The 17363-nt window shown below is 61.8% G+C and overlaps 1 protein-coding gene across 1 annotated transcript; it reads left to right on the top strand.

Moving 5' to 3' along the window:
• Window positions 1–3410: 3410 nt before the first annotated feature.
• Window positions 3411–16329, top strand: RAMP3 (receptor activity modifying protein 3). The gene is made up of 3 exons (XM_026502062.4): window positions 3411–3506; window positions 10252–10384; window positions 14864–16329. The coding sequence occupies exons 1-3, from the start codon at window positions 3446–3448 to the stop codon at window positions 15117–15119; spliced, it is 450 nt and encodes a 149-aa protein (XP_026357847.1). The 5' UTR covers window positions 3411–3445; the 3' UTR covers window positions 15120–16329.
• Window positions 16330–17363: the final 1034 nt, after the last annotated feature.

Here is a 17363-nt window from a genome sequence, read left to right as displayed (position 1 = left end):
AGGTGAGCAAGTATGGGGAGCTTGGGGTAGATTCCTATAAAAGGTGATTGGGCCTGTTCTCAAGGGCGTCTGGGCTGAGCTGAGGGCAGTTGTGGAGCTGAGAAACTCAGCTGAGCATGACATTCTCCTCCTTGGGGGCGGGCTGCATTCCGGGGTTGGACCCCTGGGCCCGGCAGGAGTACCAGGGGGCTGGCGGCGGGGAGGGCTGGCTGGGTGCAGGGACACCACCTTCTGGAACTGAGACAGCCCAGAGCTAGAGCAAAGCCCTCTCAGATGCCCACTGACTGCCTGCGCCGAGCCCTGCCCCAGACCAGGCCAGGGTGCTGGCCCCAGGCACAAGAGAGGAGAGGACAGGCAGCAGGAGGACCCACGGGGGAGGACATTCCCAGCGAGTGGGCTGGAGGGGAGTCAAAGGGGTCTGGCAGCTCAGCAGAGGCAACTCTGAGCGCTTCTGTGAAGGGGCAGGAGGAGAGAAGTGGAGAGCCAGGCCCGAGGAGGAGGCCCAGGACATAGGCTGGCCCGTGGGCAGGTGCAGGTCCTCTCTACGGGGAGCAGACAGCCTTGGGGAAGAGCGGTAGGCTCTTCTGGGCTGGCAGCTTGTGAGCTCGGGGAAGGAACCAGATGTCAGGGCAGCCCCTGCCTTGGACCTGATCTGTCCTCTCTGCCCTGAGGCCTGAGGGCTGCAGCTGGGTTCCAAGGCTTCCCCGGGATCCTGGGATCCCGCGTCAGCTTGGCTCCAGCAGGTGGGGGCTTCTGTCTCTGGAGGGAGGGATCCAGGCTACAGTGCATTTACATGCGTCATCCTCAGGCAGCCCCTGAGCCAACCAGCACCCCCTATTGTGAGCACCGAACCTAACCCACCTGTCCGGGGTGTCCCCTTCCCCTCCTCTTCCCCTCTCCAGCTCATTCCCCCACCAGGACAGCCTCTTCTGTCTGCCCTGGGCATGCCACACCTGTGCACCCACAGCTTACACAGCAAACATGCATCAGTTCTCACTAGCCTGGGTGACTGGCTCCACCGGGAGGCTGTCCTGCTCAGGGTGGGTTCAGATTGCCCAGGTCCCGACCCAGCCCAGATGTCTGAGTGGCTGGAACGTGGTGGGAGCTCATCCCAGAGCTCCCCACAGGGCTGCTCCTTGTCCAGGATGAAGCAGTTCTGCACAGTGTGGAGCGAGAACTGCCGATCTCTTCTGTCCCAGCCTTGGAGTTCCCCGAACATCCCTTCTGCCATGATCCAGGGGTCACCGCAAATGCTAATGCCAGCCTGGATCTGGGCAGGGTGGTGGCCATCTCTGAGGACTGTTGACCTGCCTCTCTGGAGAGGAGAGGAGAGAAGCAAGCTTGGGGCAGGGGAGGTACCTGTGTGCCTGTGGGGGGGGGGTTCATGTGCCCGGCAGGTGCCAGGCCAGGAAGGAGTCAGGATGAGGGGGAAGGGCAGGGGCCTTTCCTAACCCCTTCTCACTAAATGTGGGAACCCCCTGCACCAGCAAACTCTTGCCCAGTGCCCCCCCCCCCCCCCCCCGCCCCAGAGCACAGGAGGCTTGCACAGGGACGCCCTCTAGTGGGGACAAGGGGTGGTCTGTGGAGCACGGAGGAGCTCCTGAGCCTGGGGGGTGCATGGGACCTCAGAATGGGGGAGGGGAGAGCATCCCCGACGGGGGAGCGGCTTCAGCCAGGTCCAAGGTGGAGTGTGCAGGCCCTGGGGTTCTCCTACTATCATTGCTGCAGCCCTGCCTGGCCCCGCTGTTCATTCCCAAGGACTAGTCCCACGGAATCACAGCCGCCAGGCTAGCCCAGGCTTCTGGCTGCTGTCCGACCTGTCCCTCTGTATGGAAGCGCGGGGGGGGGGGTGTCTTGGGGGTCTGGCCGAGCCTCTCCCGTGGAGTGCCATGGGCCCTGGTGAGTCTCCTGGGACGCTGGTGGGCCCCTGCACTGTGCTCTTGCGTTGTGTGGGTTGGCGCAGGGCATTGGAGAGGGGGTGGCTGGCTCGGAGCAGAGCTCAGCCCGAGGCCCCTCTGCGTGAGCGAAGGCTTGGGTTGCTCCTGTGCCTGCCCTCCCCACCACCTCTGGGGGAAGGCAGGCAGAAAGGCTGATCAATTTTAATTAGCTTTAAGTCTCCGTTGAAATAATTCTGGCTACTGCCAGAAAAGGCACAGAAAGCTTCGATCGCTTACTAATGCAGGAAGGGTCAGATCAGCTCACGCGGCCAGCAACGGTGTGTGACTGCCACCAGCATCTGGACTCCGGGGTGACCCCACCAGCTGTTATTACCCTCTACCTCCGCCACTCAGAGAGGCGGAAGGCTTGTCCAGGTGGGGAGCCCACTTGCTGGTACTTCTGGTGTGGGCTGGGCGCTGGCAGACAGCAATCCCCCAGGGAGCCCCGCCCTCCTGGCTCTGCTCTTCGAGCCTGAGGACTGGTGTGTGATCCCACGGTTGGGCTGTGGGCACCGAGGGCAGAGGGGTCCCTCCCTCCAAGGTACTCGGGGTGACAATGTGACCAGGTGTCCACTTGGACCAGGATCCATTGCTAGGGGCTGAAGGTGACGGAGGTGACCAAACCCGCATAAGTGATCTAATCGAGTCTCTCCCTCCCCCACTCCAGGCCCGCGATGCTCCTTGCGGTCAGGTCTTCCTGGTTACCAGTCACTCCCCTGGCCCTGATTTTGTCCTTTGAGGTTTCCCAGAGGTCACAGGGCAGGGACCAGGGCCTGAGGACTGGGGCGCGCACCAGCGTGCTGTACCTGCCCAGGCCCCATCCCTTTTTGGTGCAGAGGGGTGCAAAGGCACAGGGAAGCCCCCAGAAAGGTACCCTGGGGGCCCTGGGGCCAGTAAGGACTCAGGGATGAGCCGCTTCACTCTGGTGGCCCCTCCCTGCTCCAGCACACAGGGCTCCCCACCCCTCCGCGGCCCCACCTCTCCTCCGGCTGGTGCCACCCCCGCACACCCTCCCCTCCAGTCTTTCCTGCCCTCGGAGCCGCACAGCACTCCAGCCCCAGGCACCTTCCCGGCCCTCGGCCGCCCGCTCCCCGCCTCCAGGCGCACTCCCGGACGCGCACCCACTCCTTCCCGCTCCTTAGGCCGCTCCTCCCCCCCAGCCGCCCCCGTCCTGCCAACCGCGCGCTCGCCGCCGGCAGCACCCTGGAACGGGAGGGCCGGGGCTAGCACCGGGGGTGGGGGGCGTGTCTTGAGGGTGTGCGCTCCGGCTAGGGGGCGAGTTCTGGGGGAGGTGGGGCGCGTCCCGGGTGGGCGCGTCCCGGGAGGGCGCGTCCCGGACAAGCGCGCGTTCTGGAAGCAAGAGTGTCCCCGGTGGGTGGGCGCGTCCCCGAGGGGGAGGGCGCAGTTTAGGGGCGGGCTCTCCGCGGCCCCACCCTCGACCACGTCCCCCGGCGCCCCCCGCGCACCCAGCCGGGACCGAGCCTACCGCGCGCCACAGCCATCCGGCCATGGAGACGCGAGAGCGGCGGCGCCCGCAGTTTCGGCTGCTGCTGCTGCTGCTGCTCTGCGGTAAGGGGCCGCGGGGTCCGGAGCCAGGGCGCCCCGACCTCCTCCGGGGCCACGGGGACCCGCGCGGGCTTCGACCTCCCGCGCCCCCGCCGGGCCGCGCCTCCTGCCCTGCACGGATCCTGGCCTGCCCGGCGCGCCTGGCTCCGGAGAGGCGAGGCGTGACCCCGGCGCCGTCCCCAGCCTCCGAGGGAGGGTCCTGTCTACGGTCCCCGGAGGAGCCGAAGGCGACGGACCGGGGCTGGGAAGGGGGACGTGGGGTCTTGTGCAGGATCTGCCCGGCTGGGGCCACGCCTGCTCCTCGCAGCTGCGATGTCCCGGGTCTCACTGCCAGCGGGCTGGGGTGGCCTGCCAGCGCGACTCCCCGAGCGAGCACAGGCGGCGCAGGTCCGGCTCGCACTTCGCTGTTAGGTAGTGAGCTCTCCGTCCTGGGGCTCTTGCGTGAACCCCACTCTCAGGGCTTGGGTGAGAGGAATCCAGACCCCATAGGGCTGGTGCTTTCCACTTGTACTTGTCCTCCGAGGACAGCCCTTCCGTGTGTGTGTGTGTGTGTGTGTGTGTGTGTGTGTGCGCGAGCGCGCGCAGCGCGAGCCTGTGCGCGTGTGCGCAGGGCTCACAGGACCGGGAAGGGGGCAGCTCGCTGAGGCTTCACTCCCAGATCCCTCCTCCAGCAAGAAAACTGGGCTCCAGGGAGAATACGTTGTTTACGGCTTGGGAATGGATCCGATGAAAAGCTTGTTTTGAAAAATTTTACTAAAGAGACGATCCAAGATCAAGTAAGAGGGTGTGTGTGTGTGTGTGTGTGTGTGTGTGTTTGGGGAAGGCTTCCCTGGGAGAGGCTTGCTGAGTAGAAGGCTGAGCTGAGGTGGGAGCCCTGACCTGGGGGTCAAGGGGCTCAGGGCCTCTCAGAGGGGCCACTGTCCCCTGAGTCCTGTGGGAGGCCAGCCTTGCCCTCGCTGGCCCATGTCCCTGGCTGTAAGATGCAAAGTTGACCTTGTTTGAAATCGCTGTCAGCTTTGCTGGTTTGGAACCAATTAGGAGGTGGGAAAGGGCTGGATTGGCCGCTTGGCTTCCCAATCTCTGGAGATGTCTGGGTGAGGGAAGTGGGGCTTCATCTCACCTTCCAGGGTCAGAGCGTAGGGCTAGGTGGATGTTTGTGTTGAAAGAAAGGGTGCGTTGTGGCTTCTGACACGGGATTTCAGTAAGCCTCAAATGCGAGGCCCTTGGAATGGAGATTTTGGTTCCTCAAGGGAAGGGAGCCTTTAGCTTCATTCCGGGGACTGTTGAGGCTCCGCTGAGCTGCCTCCAGCATGAGATTGTGAAGGGCCAGAGCAGACCTTGCACACACATCTTCCGCGTCTAACAGCACTGGGTTCGGGGCCTGATGGCCGTCTGGTCCTCCCTCCGTGGCTCCACCGGCTCCCTTCCATGGAGCTCGGGTGGGGCGCCCCGGCCAGGGTGGGGCCAGGCCGGCCTCTCTGCGGATCCAGCCCAGTGCTGGTCCTGCCAGAGGGAGGGCCTTGGGAAGTGGCTGCTGACCGAGTGGGACGCAGGGAAAGGCAAGACCTGCTCATGGTCACACGCCATGTGTCATAGCTGGGGCCGAGCTGTGGAGGTTGCTACATCTGGAAGGAGGGTCCCAGGCCTGCTGACATCTGTGCAAAGGGGGGGCCCGGCCATCCAGGGAGCAGGGCCAGCTGGGGGACTGGTTCCTCCTGCCGGCAGAGGCCCATTGAGGACTGACTGTGGAGGGCCAGGGGAGGGAGGTTTCCGGGGGAATTGCAGACCTCCATTCAGAGGCAGCAGCCACTGTGCAGGGCCTCGGGGTGGTGAGGTCCAACAGAAGCCGCCACCCCCCCCCCGCCGGGGCTCACCTCTGTGCCCGCTCCTCGATGGCACCCTTCAGTCTGGGCGCGAATCCCAGGGCCTCCATTTGCAAGTGCTGAACCCCAAGATCATAGGGCACTTACTGGCTCTGGACTCAGTTTCCCCCACTGCAGTGTGGATGTAGGAATAGCAACATGTGAAGGACTATTGGGACCTTTAGTTTGATTCCCGATAACCCTGTGGCAGCCGTGGGGTTCAGGCTCAGACACAGGGATGTGTGGGAAAGCGCCCACCAGTGCCTGGCACACGTGCCATGGCTCCAGGGGCCGACAGCACCCCCAGACAGCGCTGGTGCTGTGAGTGAGCATGGCACTGTCCTCTTTTGGTCAGTGATGAGTAATGATGTCCTGATGCCAAGTCACCTCTGGTCATCCTGACTCGTATGCACACCACTGGGCCCAGTGACACAGGTGGTTGGCTGAGAGGGGCCTCGAAGGTCTTCTGACCCCACTCCTCGTTTTATAGAGAAGAAATCGAGGTCCAGGGTGGGGAGGACACTGCTCAGACTCAGGGGCAGGGGCAGAACCTTCCAGAAACTACGGCTAGCCTGGCCATGCCTGCCGCTCGGAGCCTGGTGACTGGTGTCGTTGGTCCTCATTTCCATCCGAGCGGGATGAGAAGTTCCGGTATTTCGTTTCCAAATGCCCCGCTTGTAAAAGGCCTTTCTCTGGGAAATGCATCTGTTTGGCTGTTTATCATCTCCTGGAGTCTGGAAGTCCCCGAGACAAAAGGAGCACAGTTCTACATTTTCTTTGTTTCCCTGATGGGGAACTGAGTTTTGTATTTCAGTTTAATTCCCGAGACCTTTACTGATGCAGCTGGTAGCTTGTGGCAGCCGCCCACTTTCTTGGTGTTGTCAGGAATCTGCGTCTTTACCTGCTGTTCTCGCACTGGCTGGGGTGTTGGGTTTTGCTGGGAGCGTTTGAGCAGGGTGTGCATCAGAGATGGTGCTAGAATCCCGCCCCCTCGCCGCCCAGGACAATTCTGGTTTGTCCCACGGTGCCTGTCTGGTGCAGACCCAGGGGTGGCACTGTCCTGGCATCCCCACAGCACCCCCGTGGTCCTCGATGGCGCATTTTCCACCAGTCCTTGCCAGGCTCCTGCTACATTGCCAGGTGGAGACTCTGGTCCAGGAAGAAGGAGGAGGAGGGGTGAGAAGAGAGAGGGTCCCAGGGCAGAGGGAGGAGAAGAAGAGGAAGGAAACACTGGGCTGGGTCTTAGTGGTTTAGGTGGTTAGGGTACGCTGTGGGGCTCAGGGGTTCCGGGTCCAGAGGCTCCTGGGGGTTGAGGTCCAGGAGATGCAGGTCCAGGGGGTTCAGGTCTAGGGGTACAGGTCCAGATGGGGCTGGTCCAGAGTTTCAGGGCCAGGGGGTCCTGGTCCAGGGGATGCAGGTCCAGGGGTCTGGGGGGTCCAGAGGTGCAGGTCCAGGTGTCGGGGTCCAGCCCAGGTGTCAGATCAGGTAGGTGGTCTAGGTAAAGGTGGGTTTTCGCTAGGAGGTGTGGCAGCAGCCAGGAGGAGGTGACAGTGTGGGACTTGTGTGGCTTATGCCCCTGTGGGAGGTGGGTGGAGCTCAGGAGACTCAGATGGGATGCTGTGATGACCCCATCAGGGAAAGGCCAGGCCCAGGATGGGGCCAAGGGCTAGGTGTGGAGAATGCTGGTGGACTTCCAGCACCTTTGGTGGGGAGTCCATTGGGGAACTACAGAGAGAGGTGCCTTTGGAATAGGGCAGTGATGGGAGAAAGGAACATGGGCTGGTTTCATCATCATCCCCCGCGCTCCATGTGGCCCCTGAGGGCCTGCACTCCCCAGAGTCACTAGCACCATGCCCATGTGGCCCTGGACCCAGGGCTGCCTTCCTGCCAGCCGCTGGGCAGGTGCATCTGGACAGGTTCATGGCACACCCTGGCTCTCGTTTGGTTGTGGGAAAGTCACTTTTCCTCTGGGCATTTAAACTGGGGAGATGGGGGCAGGAGGCATGATGCTGTTCCTCAGGCAAACCAAAGATGGGATTGGCATGAGGGTGTTGGCTCAGGCCAGTATGACAGGCCACCGGGGGCAGCTCTGCAGGCAGGTGGCTTGGGCTGACCTCCCACTGTGTTACCGAGCAGGTGGATGATCTTCCCTCGTGGTGACCCTGTCTTTTTAAGTGACTCTGTGAGTGGGACCTTACTTAGGACAGGGCACTCTGTGGACATTGGTCGGGCATTGTGGAGGAGATGGCAAGGCTCCCCTTGAAGGGACATCAGCTTGAGTCTTGGCTGCTACATGCCTGGACCCTGTGAGTGAAGGCTTTGAGATTGGTTTCAGCGGGAGTGTGCTGGGGTTGAGAACTGCCCTGGGAGGCCTGCTTCAGTCTGGCTCAGGGTCCACCTTTCCAAACTCACTGTCATCCCTTCACCTCTCACAACTGTGGGTGCTCAACCCCTAAGCAAAGTGGTTTGGCTCCCTGGCCTCCTGTCTGTACCTGGCACTCCCTCACTGTTCTTTTTCTTTAAACTCACCGATTTTTTGTTTATTCATTTGTTCTGTAAATTATTGAGAAAAGAGTATTTAATTCTCAACTGTTATTGTGGATTTGTCATTTTGTTCCTTGCAGTTCTATCCATTTTTGCCTCCTGTGTTTTGATGCTCTGTTATTAGGGGCATACATGTTTAGCATTGCTATGTCTTCTTGGTGAATTGAACCATTTATCATTGTGAAAGACCCTCTTTATCTCTGGTAATATGCTTTGCTCTGAAATATACTTCGTTCAGCATTCATATAGCCACTCCACCTTTCTTTGGATTAGTAGTAGCATGGTATGTCTTTTTTCTACCCTTTAACTTTGAGCGTATTTGAGTTTTTCTGTTTAAAGTAGGGTTCTTGTGAAAAGTCTATGGTTGGGGCTTATTTTTTTATTTTTTTAAATCTCATCCAACAGCTTAGCTTCTTAATTGGGTGTTTAGGCCATTGACACTCAACCTTTTTTTTTTTTTTAAGATTTTATTTTTGAGTAATCTCTACACCCAATGTGGGGCTCAAACTCACAATCCTGAGATCAAGAGTCACATGTTCTATCGACCGAGCCAGCCAGGCGCCCCTCAATCTGACTATTGACATGGTTTGGTTTACGTCTACCATCGTGTCATCAGTACTTTTTCTCTTCTCTTTTTTTCTGTATTCTTTTGGACTTAATTTTTTTTTAAACTCCTCACTACCTTGCCTTCTTCATTCTCGTCTCCCTTCTGTTCCCAGAAGTGCCCTTCTGGTCACGGGGCTACCTTTTGCATGGCGCAAGCCCCTCCCTGAGCCAGGCAGCCTGTGGTCTCCCCTGGGGATGACCTGGCCTGCAATGCAGGATCTCAGTGGGTCAGAACCTGCCATTTCTTGTTGACGGCCATTTCTTCTGCATGTGCTTGTGCTCAGACTATGAAATTTGTGCTGCTGCCCTCAGGAACTGATCATTCATTCATTCCTTCTCTTGAAAAGTCTTTTTGGAATACCAAGGAGGTGCTGGTGGTCAGGGGTGGTTAGGGTGGTTAGGCGGTTAGCGCAGCAGGCATTTATCAAACACCTGCAGTAACAACATCATAAAGACGGGAGCCTCTGTGGGCACATGGCTAGTGCCTGTCTGGACGGCCCCCTTGTGAAGCAGGACCTGTTTCCCTTAGTTTACAGATGGGGAAACTGAGGTCAGCTGGTGACCAGTGATGCTGGGGGTGAACCCAGGTCTGCCCAGTTCTGGGTGTGGGCCTCTCTCCTGTTTCTTTCCCTGTGGTTTCTCCTGCAACACAATACTCTCTGCAAGGACACACAGAGATGTATGCACACACGTACACACATGCACGCAAACATACATGTACACACACTCACATGCACACACACCAGGGAGCACATGGCAGGGCTGTATGCACACACATACACACACATGAACACACACAGATATACACACATATGCACACACAGGCATATACACACATGCACACACACAACAAGGCTGTATGCACACACATACACATACACACAAACACACACGCGTAGACATACATACACGTACATACACACATATGCACACACATACCAGGACACACACCACAGGGCTTTCTCTTGACTGTGTGGTGGGAGCTAAAGCAGGGGTCATAGGAAGGGAGCTTACGAGGGGTGTCTGGGGAGGAAGGGTGGGCCGGTCCTGAAGGTAGGCACTGCTCAATGGGGAATGAGCTGGGAGAAGGTGGAGGTGGAGGGATGGGGGTGCTGGGGGCAGAGGTGGAGCGGGGAGGGGGTGCCAGGAATCCTGGGGGGGACCCCATGGACCTGGGGAGTAACCTGGCCCCCGCTTCTGGAACATGAGTCCCTGTGTCTTGTCAGCCCTGGGCCTCCTGGAATCGAGGGGCAGCTCTGACAGGGCTGGTGGTGTTCGCTCCCACGTGGCCCTCTCTGGTGCCCTTGTGGCCCTAGGTGGTCAGCAGACTCTCAAGATCTTTCTGGGGAGGTGCTCTGGGCACCCTCAACCCTCGAGGTCAGTGGGGCCTCTTTGCCATCCCTGATGGATGGGACCCACTTTCCACCCTCCCCATATGCGGGAGCCCACCTGTTCTCGGCTTCCCCAACCCCCAGGACACGCATCCCCTGCCCGCTGCCCTCCCTCACCTTCTTTCTCCCACACCCCGCTGGGAGACCATGGCTCTCTGGGTTCCATCTAGGTGACACCCACGTGGGTCCCCTTTTGGCAGTGGCTTCACCTCCCTGGGCCACACGGTGGGGGGGAGCGTGAGGGACCCCCGCTGCCTGCAGGGGGGGTGTCAGCAGGAGGGCTCGAGGGTCACATTGCAAATGACATTCCCAGCAGTGTCATGGCCGTGGCTGTCCCCTCTCCAGGTGGGTGTCCTCGAGTGGGTGGCTGCAACGAGACTCGCATGCTGGAGAAGCTGCCCCTCTGTGGGAAGGCCTTCGCCGACAGGATGCACAAGGTGGACGTCTGGAAGTGGTGTAACCTGTCCGAGTTCATCGTGTGAGTGCTGGGGCTCTGCATGGGGCTGCCCTCCCCGCTGCCTGGCCTCCCTGCTCACCCCTGTCCTCCCCTGCCACTGCCTGCCCTCCCCTGCCCTCCCCTGCCACTGCCTGCCCTCCCCTGCCCACCCCTGCCCTCCCCTGCCACTGCCTGCCCTCCCCTGCCCACTGCTGCCCTCCCCTGCCATCTCCTGCCCTCCCCTGCTCACCCTAGCCATGCCTGCCCTCCCTGCCCTCCCCTGCCCATTCCCAGCAGATGCAGAAATTTCACTCTGTTTCGTTCAGGAACAGTTCCTCCACACCAACTGTGCCAGGTCCACGCAGGGGTTGTGGGTGTGGACCTCACCCCCAGACCCACTGTCCGCTGGGGCACTGGGCATGGAAGCCCCTAGAACAGCTGTTGGGGATGGAGAGCAGGGGGCCTGGGTTTGGAGGAATAAGGACTGAAGCAGCCGACAGACCCCCGGCTTCTGGGGAAGATGGGGGCTCCCGGCACGCATGGGGCAGGCACAGCTCAGCCCGCGGGGGCCACTGGCATAGCACCATCTGTGATGGGGAGATGCAGGGGGAGGGCAGGCCCCTCGCTGATGATTTGCAAGAAGGGAGAAGCCAGTGCGTCTTGATGTTTGATGCAAAGTGTGATTCTGGGCTCCCTCTTGTCCTCGGAGCCGTGAGGAAGATTCTGGACGCCAGGCTTGGAGTGGACATGCGAGGTGGGCCAGGGAGGGTGAGGTGGGAGATTCCCACCCTGTGCCTCTGTCACCACTAAAGCCTCGGTGAGGAGGTCAAGCTGATGTCCAGCCCCAGGGCCAGAGGACAGGAGCAGGCTACCAGAGGGGCATCTGGGGTCAGTGCCAGTGGGAGCTGACTTCCCATGGCAGCTGAGCCAGACCCAATCCCGGAGAGGGGGGCCGGCTTCCAAAGACCTGGGTGGTCTGCGAGGCACCTGAGGACCATCCAAGGAGCAGCTGGGGTCCAGAGTCCCTCCCTGAGGCTTGTTCTCTGAGCCGTTGGGACTGCGGGTCTGTGCCTTCTCATATCCACGAGCATCGCCGGGGGCCCGGAGCTGGGGGCCTGGGGACAGCTGTTGGCGCCCGGCCGCCCCTTCCACTGTACCCAGGAGGTGACCCCTCGGGTGAGCCGACCTTCCTGAGGTGCGGGGCCCCCGGGGATCCCTCGGAGGGAAGTTCCAGGCCACCCCTTCCCCCAGGCCCGAGCCCCCACCAGCCGTGACCCCTCCCAGTCGTGAGAGACCAGGTGGGACTGGGGCACTGGATAAGGGATAAGGGCTCTGGCAGGAACAGCATGGCGGGGACCAGCATCTCGAGATCCCCGTGCAGCAAGAGGGAGACCCCAGTGCCCTATTGGTGCCTGAGATGCTTGGTGAGGGGCCAGAGAGGAAGTGCCGCAGACACAGAAAGAGTCCCTGGTGGTGCTGGTGGGACCACGGAGCTGGGAGCGCAAGGCGGTCCAGTTTCCGCCAACAGGCCAGGTGTCCTGGGGGGGGGGCAGGACTTCTAGAAGGCGGGCAGGGAGGTGCAGGGAGAAACTCAAGGCCATTTGCAGGTGAGGGCTCAGGTTCGGACCCCAAGGGCTCGCCCACCAGTGTCTGGCACCGAGGCCCCGGACCAAGATGCGGGCCGTGAAGGGGCAGAGGTGTGTGTGCAGGGAGACAGCAGCGGGCTAGACACACGTGAGGACTCAGGGCCTCAGGCTCCCCACTCAGCCCTGGAAACCAGGAGGGGGTGAGGCTGGGGCTTCAGAATTCAAGAATGCTTTTCCCCCTGCCAATCCGTCATCATGGAAACAGCGACAGACACGCAGGGCTCCCACCTCCTGTTTCCCAGGTGCCCTTTCTCAGGTTGCAGCTGCCACCCTCCCAGCCCCCCAAATAGCGAGAAAACCACCAAAGAGGACAAAGTCAGAGGCAGAGCGTGAGAGCAGGAGAGGGGGAGCGAGGGGTCTCAGTGGCAGGGAGCACCAGGGGGGCCTGTCCCCACGGTGATCCATATCTGAGGTCACTGCCCTTGTGCTCGCCCCACGGCCGGCTCACTGAGGGTGGGACCCCCTCCATCCCATTAAGGGGTGGCTGCTGGCGAGGTTTCCAGGTGCCGTGCTGTATCGCCTACAAGCAACAACACGGGCAGCCAATCTGAAGGAAAGCAAGGAGCCGAGTGGGAAAGCATCTGCCTGGTGGGAGAGGGCATCTGACCGGGGCTTCTGGGCTGTGTGCCCCCCCTGCCATCGGGGCTAGAGCTGCATCTCCTTTAACTGTGTGTGCAGCACCCCAGGAGCTGGAGGGAGGGTGCTCCGGGGGCCACACCCAAAGGGGACATGGGGAGACCCCTGGTGACCAGGGGATGCTGGGGAAGAACGAGTGTTGTGACCCTGGTTCCCTGAAGTCGTGCATACAGCGCCTTCCTTGTGAAGAAAGCCTCAGTTGTGTCTCCAGCCTGAGCCGGGGCCAGCGAGTTAGCAGGGCGTGGGGCTGCGTGCGGACGGCAGGATGCCAGGGAGTCGTGGCCTCTGCTACCCTTGTGCGCCCAGCTAGTCCCCAGCATTCTTGAGAAGCACCCGGCGTGGGCACTGGGTATGCGGCTCTGTGAGCTGATCCGCGGTGATGGGTGCTATGCACACTCACCCGTCCTCTCCGTCATCCTCCTGGAGAGAGGTCCTCTGAACCCCCCTTACAGGTGGAGAAGCTGAGGCTCAGGAACACAAGAAACGTGGCTGAAATCTGGAAGATGGTCAGAGCTGGGGCCGGAGGCAGCCCGTCAGCCCGCGCTGTTCCGCGCTGCCCTCTGAGGGGCTGGGGCTGGGCTCCACTGCCTGGCTTTGCACGCTCGTGTCCAGCCTCAGCCGGCCTCATCTCGGGCCTGCGGAGAGTGGTGCTGGCCTTCCCGCAGGCAAGGGAGTCAGAGCATAGGGTTCTCGTCAGACTCCGGAGGCGGGGGCTGCCCCAAGCAAAGGCCATGTTGGATCTCTCCTGGACAGCAGCCCACTAACCCTGTGGGTGCGGGGGTGGGTCTGGGGATGACAGGCTTCCTGTGGCTCTGACCTGGGCATGTCCCAGGCTCTGGACATGACTCAGGCGTCCCTTCTACTTCTGGCTCTCTTCCGTCTGTGTGGTCTCCTCCTTGTAGGCATTACCTGGGGGGCCCAGGTGTGTGACCTGCATTCCAGCCTCTGCGCTAGGACCCTGCCTGGTGCTGCCAGGAAGGCTGGACACCCGGAGGGCCTGGCCACGTGAATCCACTGCCCCTCGTCTCCTACCCCTTGTTGGGCAGAGACAGCATCTGTGTAGGAAGCAGCTCCTTCCTGTTGAGGGCTCAGGCCAGGCCATGTTCCCCAGGACAGCGCAGGAAGGAGGACACGGGGCACAGAGCCTCAGGCCTGCCTCACCCCAGCCTTCGTTCCTGTGGGGAGCCAAGGCCGGAACCCTTGGCCCTCCTAATCCTGATCTGCATGCGGCACTCAGCCTGGTGTGGGAAGGCACGGGCCGTGGACCTGGCACGTGTCCGTCCAGCCCTCTCTCCAGAGCATCTTGGGTGCTGGTCGCCAGTCTAGGCTCCCACGTCTGGGGGCCGCTGGTTGTGTTCAGGGTGGGGTGGCCGTTTGGCTGACTCTGGGTCCCCGTAGTTGCAGCATTGTCGGCTGTTTGAACTGTCCAGAGCCCACCTGCTGGACAGACATGGCACCTCATGGGTCGCTTGCTGAGTGCCCTTTGGAGGTTTGATGACATGGACAGGGAGGCCCGTGGAGGAGGGGGCTCGAGCCTGTCCTGTTCGATGGGGGCCGCCCCCTCCTGACCTGGCAAATGAGGCAGCTGGCCCTTGGCCTTGGAGACCCCTCCCCTGCGGCCCACAGAGCATCTTAGATGATAAGGCCCTTGTGGGTCATGCATCCCTCTGCCTTGAAGGAAGGGGTCAGGCCTGATGTGTCCTCCGGGCAGACCGGGAAGTCCTGGGAGCCCTGGGGGCTGGGCCCAGACTGGGGGCTCTGGGGGCTCCCAGCCTCCCAGGGAGCCAGTCCCAGGCATGAGGTGTGGACATTACTCAGCCACAGAGCTTCCCTGCTCCGTTTGCTCTTGGTTGAGATGGGAGGTCTGGGGTCTGGGCTAGATGAGCTCAGGGTGTGTGCAGAGGTCACGTCACTGGCCTGGGGGATTCGTGGCGGGCATCCGGCCAAGCGGAGTGGAGCTTGGTTGTGCGTGTGGGGGAGGCGGCTCAGGCACAGGGACAGCTGTCTGAAGCCCCGGGGAGGAAAGGCTTGGTGGTGGGGGGGATGATCACCTTGCCCCAGGAGCCTCTGGGCAAGGAGGCGGCGTGTCAGATAGGGGCCATGGTAGGAGGGTCCCAAGGGCACTCCTGTCCCCGCTTTCCAGTGCTGCCCAGGACTGGGCCCGCACCCCTGCTCTCCGGGGTCACGGCCAGCATGAGGGGGTGCAGGGAGCCGCTTGTCACGCCCTCTGCCTTTGCAGGTACTACGAGAGCTTCACCAACTGCACCGAGGTGGAGACCAACGTGGTGGGCTGCTACTGGCCCAACCCCCTGGCGCAGGGCTTCATCAGCGGCGTCCACAGGCAGTTCTTCGCCAACTGCACCGTGGACAGGACGCACTGGGAGGACCCCCCGGACGAGGTTCTCATCCCGCTCATCGCCGTGCCGGTCCTGCTGACCGTGGCTATGGCCGGCCTGGTGGTGTGGCGCAGCAAGCGCCCTGACCAGCTGCTGTAAGGTCCGGCGGTCGGAGGGGCTGCGCCTGGAGAGAGGGAAGGCCGGGCCGGGGGCTGCGGAGCTGTCCCGGACCCGGAACCGGCGGTCGTGGGCAGGCGCCACCCGGCCCCGCAGTCCGCTGCACTCATGCTGCTCACCCAGGCTCTTCCTCTTTCTTGGGCCGGGGAAGAAAACGCACCAAGGCCGGAGCCCGAATCGCTGCTGCTGTGCCCGCTGCCCAGGCTGGTGTCCAGGCCATTCCTTCGCAGAGCCCTGCCGGGCCCCGCCCGGGCCTCCTGCCCTGACCCCACCTCCCAATCCGACCCCACCCCTGTCCTGATCCCACCCCCTGTCCTGACCCCACCCCCTGCCCTGACCCCACCCCCAGCCTGGCTCTGACCCCACCTCCCAACCCGAGCACACCCCCTGGCCTGACCCCACCCCCGGCCTGACTCTGACTCCACCTCCTAACCCGACCACACCCCCTGCCCTGACCCCACCCCTGGCCTGGCTCTGACTCCGCCTCCCAACCCGACCACACCCCCTGCCCTGACCCCACCCCTGGCCTGGCTCTGACTCCGCCTCCCAACCCGACCACACCCCCTGCCCTGACCCCACCCCTGGCCTGGCTCTGACTCCGCCTCCCAACCCGACCACACCCCCTGCCCTGATCCCACCCCGGGCCTGACCCCACCCCACCCCTTGCCCTGACCCCACCTCCTGCGCTGGCCCTGGCTCCACCCCCTGGCTGGCTCCACCCCCTCTGGCTCTGCCCTGGGCCTCCTTGGCGTGGCCCTCCCATTCACACCTTAGCTGGGGTTGGATGGACTGCGCACGAGGTGTTCGGTGTTCGTAGGCTCTTGCTGCTCTGTGTCTGAGCCCTCCTGGCGGGGAGCCCTTGCACGGCCTGAGGACGGAAAGCCCCGACAGACTGAGAGTCAGGCCGGGGTCCCCTGGCCGCCAGACACTGCCTGAGACCCCCTGTGTGTGCCCCCAGCGCAAGCCTCGTTCCCAGGCCCCCTGCGAGTCAGGCCCCTCTGGGCTGGGGTCCCGTGAGCTGCGTGCTGGCTGAGCTCCGTCTGTGCTGTGTGTGCTTTCTCTGAGTAAAGAGTCATCCGCTTCTGGCTTTTCTGTTTTATTTCAGGGCATTCGGAGAGAGGCCTGTCTCTTGGGGCTGACAAGTTCTCACGCCCGTTTTCCAGATAGGGAGTGACTGAGGGATGCCCCAGAAGCCCACAATGTCAGAGTTCGGAGGGCTTCGAGCCAGGGAAATGTGGGTGGGTGGAGAGATGCCAGGCAGGTGCTGGCAACCTGTCGTTCTTTGCACGTTTCGGGACTGCTGGGTGGGTTTTCCGGGGAGGGGGCTGATGCTGGTCCTGGAGGCATCGGGTGGAGCAGCGGGTGGAGACCTTTCGCTGGCTGCTGTCCCAGCTGCAGTTCCAGGGTGGTCTTTGGACATAGGCTGTGGGCTCCAGCACGCCCTTGCTGGGACCAGCGGTGGGGCTGGGCTCTGGGGAAGGCCAGAGAGAACTGGCAGGCAGGGCCTGTGCCTTGGAGAGGCCCTGCTCCTCTTGCCACCCCAGCTCTTGAGGACCTTCCCCTGCAAGGGATCGGAGCAAAATGGAGCTGGCAACTGCTGGTTCTCCAGAACCCTGTCCCGGGATGCCGTGGTCACGCCCAAGGGTCTCTGCCGTCACCTGGCCAACCAGGAGCCTGCTTGCTCCCCCTGCTTTGGGGCTGAGTCTCCACGGCTGGGGCCCTCCCTTGGGGAGCTGTCGTCTGTCTGCCATTGCTCTGAAAATCATCTCTGGCTGGAGGTGGTGTATGAGTGTCCTCTGCTCAGATTTGTGGGGGCGACAGGTCCCAGAGCCACCGGGGGATGCTCAGAGTCCCATGTTTGCAGAGGGTGACCACAGCAGAGAACGTGGCATGCCTGCTGTGGGCGGACGGGGCTGAGGCACAGAGATGAGGATGTTCCTGTGGGTGTCCCAGGCGTGTTGTGTTTGTAAACTTATATCCACGTGAAGCTGCTCGAGTCAGGGATGGAGCTGGCCTGGGCTCCGTGTCCATTCCCACACTCAGCCTCGCTCAGCTGTCTGCCGCCTGACCCGATCCTCCCTGGGGTTGCCTCGGGTCCCTCATCCCTACATGGGGAACGGATGTACCCGGAGACAAAGGTAGCCCAGGGCCGCAGAAGCTGCTTCCTTTGGCTTCAGCTTCTGTGCTCCATATGTTTTGTTTCTAAGCATTTTGGTTGTTTAGAAG

The sequence above is a fragment of the Ursus arctos genome, unplaced genomic scaffold (genome assembly GCF_023065955.2).
Source record: "Ursus arctos isolate Adak ecotype North America unplaced genomic scaffold, UrsArc2.0 scaffold_3, whole genome shotgun sequence".
In the NCBI taxonomy this organism is placed as follows: domain Eukaryota; kingdom Metazoa; phylum Chordata; class Mammalia; order Carnivora; family Ursidae; genus Ursus; species Ursus arctos.
Note: the sequence above shows the minus strand (reverse complement) of the source record. Positions and strands in the feature narration are given on the sequence as shown.